The 8,561-nt window shown below is 36.9% G+C and overlaps 1 protein-coding gene across 1 annotated transcript; it reads right to left on the bottom strand.

Annotated features, from left to right (window-relative positions):
- Positions 1–501: 501 nt before the first annotated feature.
- stx4 (syntaxin 4) lies at positions 502–7,819 on the bottom strand. The gene is made up of 10 exons (XM_042508544.1): positions 7,726–7,819; positions 7,248–7,352; positions 5,623–5,722; positions 5,340–5,414; positions 5,192–5,262; positions 4,482–4,590; positions 3,547–3,620; positions 1,389–1,526; positions 1,195–1,305; positions 502–1,093 (listed from the first exon to the last, which is right to left on the bottom strand). Exons 1-10 carry the CDS (start codon positions 7,753–7,755, stop codon positions 1,013–1,015), a joined length of 894 nt encoding a protein of 297 aa, XP_042364478.1. The 5' UTR covers positions 7,756–7,819; the 3' UTR covers positions 502–1,012.
- Between the last annotated feature and the right edge of the window lie 742 nt (positions 7,820–8,561).

The following is an 8,561-nucleotide window of genomic DNA, read 5'->3' as shown; positions in this document are numbered from 1 at the left end:
GCAGCGCTACCTCTGGAGTGGAAATACAGGCGAGATTGAAGTCATTCGTGAGTTAAAAGCACATTTCTTTTAAGAAAAAAACAAAAGAGTAAAAAAGCATAGGCCCATTAGGAGGACAGCAGGCTTACATACGGAAGCCTGTTTCTGCCAAAAAGATCCTTTAAGTCATTTTATTGAGAAACTTTCTTTGAATAATGACTTTATAACTCTAAGTAAAGACTTAGAATCACATCAGAGACTCAAAACAATTAGAAACTTTCAAAATAATTACATCTAAAAAACGAGAAACTCTCAAAATGAGAAACCTTCAAAATAATGACTTTTTAAATAATCTATCGCATCGTAAGAAACTTTCTCAATATTACTGTTGAAAAATTTTGAAAATATTAATGATTTAGTCTCAATATAAGAAACTTGCAAAATTTTGTATCTCATAACAATGAGAAATTTAATTTAAAAAATTTAGACTTTCAAAATGACTTAATTTCTAAAAAAATCAGTCTCAAAATGATGGTAAACTTTCTAAAAATAAACTTTCAAAATGACTTAGTATATCAACATGTTGATATTCTAGTTTCCCGTTATTTAGCGATGCTATTTATTTAGAGAAAGTTTATCATTATGTTGCAAAAGTAAGTCACTCATTTTTTTAAATAAAGTTTCACATTATTTTAAGATACTCATTATTTTTACATATTTAGTCCTTATTTTGAGATGCAATGTCATTTTGAAAAAGTTTTCATTATTTTGCCAAACTAACTCATTTTTTTGAGACACTAAATCATTATTCCCCAAAAGTTTCTCTTTAAAACGACTCGGCGTCTTTGTTTCGCGCCCCGCCGGCAGAAACAGGCTTCCACAGTGTGACATGAGGAGAAGATAAAAGAGGGATTACAACTGAATTCACCCGTACATCCTGTGGGCTGAATTATTTACATGAAAGGATATTTTTTGATCTTTTTATGTGCTTCTTTTCTGTCCAGTCTGCAGCAACGACTCACTGCGCCCGCCGTTAGGTGCCGAAGGTGATGACCAGTGAGAGGACTAAGATGAAGATGAGGATCGCCAAACATAACGCTATCCACATCTTTTTCTGCATCGGAGAAAAGACAAACGGATCAATTAGCATCCGAGCAAAACTAATCAGGGAAGTTAAAGTTTCTATTTCGTGTGGCGTGTGAAACGGCGTCGTACCTTGCGCGCTCTTTGCTGATACGTGACCGCTTTCTCTGTGTTCTCCTTCGCTTTCTCCACGTAGTCAGAAGACTGTTTGATGTTGTTTTCGATCCGGTTCACCATCTCCCCCTGCAGGAGGCGTCAACACCACCATCAGACACCCCTCCAGCCCCCCAGAAAACGAAACCTCAGACTCTGTGAGCGCGCGTTACCTGGGCCTCCACCTCCATGGCGAGGTACTGGAACATGTCGTGCAGGTCTCTGATGCTCCTCTCCAGCTTCATGATCTCGTCGTGTCGGGACTCGATCTCGTTCAGAGCCTGTTTTGTAGCTTGAGCGTCGATCAGGATCTGAACGCCACAGTGCAGAAATGTATCAGCTGCGTTACGAACAAGTCATGAGGTTTCATCTGTGATTAGTGCTGCAAAAAGTGCCGAAATTCATTCGTACGTCGATGTAAAAAAGTGCAAAAGTATCATCACAAAATGTACTTTAAGTATCAAAAGTATTCATTTTGCAGTAAACCGCCCCCTTTTACTGATAAACAAGCATTTTAAAATAGTTTTAAGTTTCCCAACTAAAGGTTCGGGGCCCTCTGAGGGACCAGCAGCTGATTCTGGGGCCGAGCTCAGTCTTTAAAGGTCCCCTGTGTGGGATTTAGGGGGATATATTGGCATAAACTGAATAAAAAATAATAATAAGTGTTTTTTCTTTGGTGTATAATCACCTGAAAATAAGAATTATTGTGTGTGCCATGTTTCTACAGTGGCCCTGAACGGACAAACCAAACACCAAACTACTGTAGTAGGCTGCTTTTTTTTTTTTTTTTTTTTAAATGCAACTGCTGTCGGCATATTTGCTATTTTTTAATGGTGATTTTTATTACATTTATTATATCTTATCTCTTTACTCTTTTATTGCACATCTGTATCTTTTATTATGTTTTCATATTTTGTTGCTCTGACTTTTCCTTGTTTTTACCACTTTAAATAAGCTGGTCTGTTTCTTTCAGAGAGAAGAGATCTCTGCGGATCATTCTGGTCCCGATAAAAAACCTCCTGAAAATCTGGATCACCGACAAAAAACAGGTGAGCCAACATTAGCAGGTGCTTAGTTTTAAAAAAAAAAGTGTCGGAGAGCATGAAACTGCCTCCAAGGTCGCTGCTGATCCTTAAAAAGTCTTAAAAAGCATTAAAATCCTCGATCTTGAAATAAATCCTCAGTTTCACTTTCAAAAGTCTTAAAAATGCTCATAAATGGGGAACAGGATTTAAGAAAATGGATTTTTTCTGACGTTTCGTAAAACCTCAAAATAACTGGAAACATTTATTTTTTTTGTTAAATAATTGAATAAATTTCTTCTATTTAACTCGTGACGGAAACCAAAACAGTGGAATCTCACATGCAGATTGAGAAACACAAATTTGCAAAGAAAATCAGCAAGAAATGCCAGATTTTTCTGATAATATGTTCGTTAAATAAAAACTGTAAACTTTTTAAAACTGTTAAGACTTAAAAAGTCTTAAATCCAACTTGCCGTGCGCTGCAGGAACCCTGACTGCTTCATTCTGTGTTTTTGTTGAGAGTTTAAATTATCGGGTTTATTTGTTTTCAGAAATTTGGGGAATCAGAGAAAATAGGTGAGCGCTCATTAGCAAGTACTGGCTCTGGTTATTTATTTATTTATTTATTTTTAGAGGAAGAGACCTTTGCTGATAATTTAAAAAACACACCTAAAACTCTTAAAACACTGAGGGAATTATTGCAGGGAGAAGTTGCTGGTTGTAATCTCACCACAAGATGCCACTAATTCCCCTAAATCTCAAGACACTTGACCTTTACCAAAAACTTTTTTATATATAATTTTTTTGTAAGATTTTATTTAGATTTTCTCCACGTATGATTCACCAAATTAAGAAAAAAAACCATTAAACAGGACAAAGACCCTTAACAAAGACCTTTAACGTCACGTTTTTATATACAATTTTATTCTGTTTAGTAAAAACAGCTGTTACACACATTTAGTGGATTAAAAAGTTGAATATTTCACTTTGAAATTTTGTGGAGTACATCTATAAAGTAGCAGAAAATAAAATCACTTAGATACTTTCCACTACTTTTACTGACCGAGTGCACATCAGGATTCTTCAAACTACGAGCTTCTAAAAACACTAAGAACAGCAGGAGGGGCTGCACGTTTTTAAATTTGCTTACCAAATCTGTCGTCCAGTTTGAGCGATTAGAGAGACGACAGCAGAGCAGATCTGTCATCATTTCACACACGACACTTAAAGTCACCGCGAGAAAAACACCTGCAGCTGTAAACGTGTTTTTTACGTCTGCGGTGAACGACATCTTACGTGCACTCACATTTTGGGTGAAAACGTCCGTCTGGCCGCTCTCGAGCATCGCGTCCAGCTCTTGGTCTGTCACGTTGGTCCCAGCTGAAAAAAAAAGTACATTAGAGCGACTGTTTGCAGGAAAAACGCTCAAAATGCAAATACAAAAACTCGCTCGATGCTGAGATCGAAGAGAAAAATCCTTTTTTATTTTTAGTTAAAGTGAAAAATATACAAAAATCACAATGAAGAGCTGCAATTATAATCTAGCATTTCAAAGCAGTAAACGAGCATTAAAAAAAAGGTTGAGAACACTGTCAGAAACCATTTATTACATTTAAGTGAACAGTTCATAACTGTGCTTCTCAACCTTTTTCCTGTCATGAAAAAAATCGAACATTTTCTCTGCAGAGAGCTCCATCTGAAAAGATTTAGGTTATTAAAATTATGATTCTGTGGTTGACAACCAGAGCTGGTCGTATAAACTGTGGAGGAAGTGAAACTAATGATCAAAATATTCACTCATGACTCAGACTGGTCTCAAAGTGAAAATAAACTATTCCCCATTTTTCTAATAACTGATCTCCTCGAGGACTCAGACGAGAGCCGGTGATTTCGGATTCACTGTAATGTAGCCGTAAGCAAATATAAGAGAATATTCACGTGTTTGTCACCAACTGTAACTGCTCCTGCGATCAGCCGTCAGTGGAAGCAGCTGTACAAACACATCATTCGTGATAATGTTGTAAAATAACTAATAAGATAAAATATGTCTTAAAAGGTGAAGTTAAAATAAACCAAATATCGAATCGTGATAGAGTGCTTCGAGAAGTTAAATAAGGGGAATTACAGTAACAGAAAATGAAAGAAAAAGGCATGCGGTTAATGACAAGCGACAGCAGCGGAGGAGGAAATGAGTCAAGACGACCACAAACCGAAATCAAAGCGGCATCTTTATGCACTCACTGATTTTCAGTTGCCTCTGTATCCTCTCCACGTTTCGGTCTCGGTACTGAGCCTGGATGGTGTTGCAGTGACCCATCAGCTCCACGAACTCCTTCGACAACACGTCGTGCTGCAGACCGGGGAACAGTTTGACTTTACTGCTGTTTATAGTTTAGATATAGAAATGCAGATATCGCAGTTTGACGTGCGTCTGCGCGGGCGCTTTAATGGAGAGGTAAAAAAAAAAAAAAAGGTAAACAACATTTGTAAACAAACGTGTATCAGGGGCCGACAGATTATCAGCTCGGATGATTATCGGGGCCGATTAAGTAATTAATTTATTAATTGTAAATGCATATCAGTTCCAAATATCGTTTTTCGGTCTCATTAAGTACTAATAATCAGTCGACCCCTAATGTGTTTGGAGAAATGCAGATTTCACTTCATAATCGACAAAACTAATTTCATATAAATCGAGTTTCAGTCGATTTTGTACTTAAATCTGCATCTCTTAATACACATAGATTTGTTTATTAATGGCTCTCGACCTCCGCGATTTGGCGCCAGCGCAGACGCATCATGGCGAGCTTAGAGCAGCCGAAAACGAGGTATCTCCATTTCTCCATTTCTATATCTATGGTTTATTTAACAACAACAGGATAAAACAGCTTCATGCAGCTGCAGAAATATAAAAGTTATGTCCTTGTAAAAGCCGAAATTTAAAGGTGCACCTGAGTCCGCTGCATCCGAGTGTTTATGGGCACATATTTTCCATCCTCCTCTCCCTTCTTCGGTTCAATACCTGTAGAGAGATAACTGATAAACTGAGCCCAAACTAAAATAAATCCTCGTGTTCACTTTTTCTCGTCCAGTACTCACTCTTCAGCTGTCTCTGGATTTTAGTCGCCAGCGTTTTAATCTCCTCTCGAAGAGTCTGGAGCTCTTTCTTCATACCTGATCCAATAAAAACAACATCAGACAGAAAAATCTAGATTCATTTAGCATCTACAAATCAGCTGCAGACGTTTATAGTTACTACTGAATGGAAAAAGATGTTTTCGACTAGTTTATCCAGTTTCAAACACTCGGTAGGCTTGTTTTGTAATCGATGATCAACATTTTCAAATCTGGATCCACTGAGAGTCTACGCGAACACACTGACCCTCCTCCGGCAGCGCCACGCCCAGCACAGTCTTCTGCTTGTTCTCCAGGTTAGACACCATTCTCCTGAGGCTCTGCAGCCCCTCGTGGATTTCTTGCACCTTAAATTTGGGGAAAAAAATTGAGTTTTTGGGTTTTTAAAGCAGAAATGTGGTCAACAGTTGCATTTTTTGTAGCTTAATCAATTTGATATTTAACAGAAAACAAATCAACAGGAAGTTTGTTAAATATTTAACTCGTTTATCGTCGTCGTAAAATGACAAACATGCTCTGGGTTAAGGTTTTAAAAGACGAAAAAAGATCTGTTTTTCTCTGTTTTATATCACGTTCATTGATTATCTTTGAGTAGTGGACTGCTGGTGGGACTAAATAAGCAGTTTTAGGATGACACATTTGGCTCTGTTAACTTGCAGCAAGCATTTTTGCTTATTTTTGGTAATTAAACAATTCAAGTTTATAAAAAGATGATTAAAATAATTAAACAGAACATAAATCTAAAGTGATTAATCATAAAAATAACAGTATTATGTTTTTTTTAATCATAAATAATTTAGTCTGTTAAATGTTAAAGAACTGTGAAAAAAGTAAAACAATGGAGGCGATATATTCAAATTGCTATCACAGAGGATTAAGAAAACTAGCAAATATTAACATTTGAGAAAGTGTAAACAGTGAGTTTTTGGTATTTTTGTCAATAACAGTCGGCCCTTGTTCATAGAAGCTCGTGACGAGGAGAGCTCGACACTCGCAGTGTTTAAAACTGCAAAACCAACATGTTTGGGCATGTGGCCTTTTTGAGGGGATCAGCCTCATAAAGGATGAAAAAGTTGATTAAATACTACAGGTGTTGCTGGAGTTTCATCCTCTTCCAGTTTATGTCTCTTCCACGTGCACGCTGCAGCCCAGCACGAGGACGCTGGGATTAGCAAAGTCTGAGGTGTTTACAAAACAAAATGTAGAAAGCGGCAAAGTATCAGACAAAATCCTCTGCTGGTTTTTACCTTTTCCACAGTTTAACAAACAGAAACATGAAGCAATGCAAGCAAAACCCTCTGCTCCTAAAAAATAAGAGTTTTGCAGATTCAACTACAATTTAAGGAAAAAAGACAAATTAGCTGATGATATTTGTCATAAAATTGGACAGATTTGAGCACTTAGTTCATTTTAAATGTGTATGCTAGATGATTGTTCGACAGTGTTCCTGCTTTGGTTAATTCACAGACACGATCATTACTTGGTATTGTTTTTACTATAAAAAGAACAAAAACAGGAATTAACCTGAAAAAATGTACTAACTTAACTTAAAATAAAAAAGTATAAACAATAAAACATATTTATCTGAAGCTTTTATTACATAGTAATAATAATTGTTATATATATATATATATATATATATATATATATATATATATATATAGCTAATTTGATAACTTTCTAATACCCCCCCCTTTCTCTTTTATATATTAAAGAAATCGTCATTTACGGAACATTTCACGCCAAGTTGCTGACTACCTTCCCCCCTCATGCATTTTTTTTTTTTTTTTTTTTAATTAAAAAATAAACTTCATCTCCTCCTCAAGTTTCCTCGGATTATCCCAAAGGGTTAATATCGACATTAATGCAAACCTTTTTGAAGAAAGCTTCATTGTCCTTCTCCTCTTTGGCTGAAGAGGCTCCAGGTTTGATCATCAGAGCTCTGCTCTCCTCGTCCTCGTCTGAAGTCTCTGCATTCTGCAAGTCAGGACACAAAAATATAAATAAAAGGACACAGATATGTCCATTTTAAGGCACAAAAACACACTTGTTAATGAGCCCGTCTGTCCCTGTCTGTCCCCGTCTGTCCCCGTCTGTCTCTGTCTGTCCCTGTCTGTCCGGCCTGACGGGGCTGAAACGGAAGCTGTGAATAACATGTCTCTAAAGTTAACTATCAGACACTCAGACGGCCACTTAATTATATTTTTAATCACTTTAATGTGTGTACTTTGTCCGTTAGAGTTGTCACGGCTAAACTCTTCTTCTGTTAGCGGCCGTTACTCGACTTAACTTCAGTGTTAGCAGGCTAGCGCGCTAATGCTAACGTTAGCACGGTAACTTTAACACTCACATTTCCCAATTCTTTCGTCCGGTCCCGCATTTTTTCCGGGGCGAGGCGGCCGATCGGGAGTCAGAAAAGCTGCGACTCTGCGCACCGAGATGCGGTAAGTTGTTCCCAAGCGGAGAAATAAAGTGTAAAATAAAGAATAAACTTCCGTCTGTTGTCATTCAACAAGTGAACTCCAGGTAAACTCCGGCAGCGCCTCTTATTCTGGTGACAGTCGCGGTATTTAATGTGGGCACGCGGGCGCCTCCTGTGGCAGTAGAGTGGAACTACACACGGCAGATATGTAAATATTACATTTTTATTGATCATTTTATTGATCAGAGGACCTGAAAGCAAACTCAGAGAGGTGCTTTGACAAATGGCAACCCTTCCTAACACATTTAACTCCTTAAAGCTTACCATGCTGACATCATAAATGGTGTTTTTGCTTTGTTTTATTTATTATTATTGTTATTGTTGTGATTGTTATTTTAAAAATCTAATTCTTTCTCGTTAATTAATATTTGTTTTATACTCTAAATTATTTCTGATTACTACTGTCCTGTTCTGAGGTACGGAGGGAGAAAGAGGGGGTTAAAATATGGAAAAAAAAAGTATGAGTAATGAAGTCTGTCTCTCTCTCTTTTCTTTTTTACTGCGTTATGATGAGACATTTATGTAAAGCGATATGTAAGGACCAGCACAGTGTAAACAAGCATGAATGTTTGTGAAACATATGTAAACTTACATTTGTTAATAAAGAAATTTATTTTAAAAAATTACAATTTAGACCTATTTTTATTGTTGTATTATAATTATGAATTTGGACATTTTCCGATGCTTATTTAAACCTCAGGGCC

Source organism: Plectropomus leopardus, chromosome 19, assembly GCF_008729295.1.
Source record: "Plectropomus leopardus isolate mb chromosome 19, YSFRI_Pleo_2.0, whole genome shotgun sequence".
In the NCBI taxonomy this organism is placed as follows: Eukaryota; Metazoa; Chordata; class Actinopteri; order Perciformes; family Serranidae; genus Plectropomus; species Plectropomus leopardus.
The sequence above is the reverse complement of the archived record's forward strand: the minus strand, read 5'-3'. Positions and strand labels throughout refer to the sequence as shown.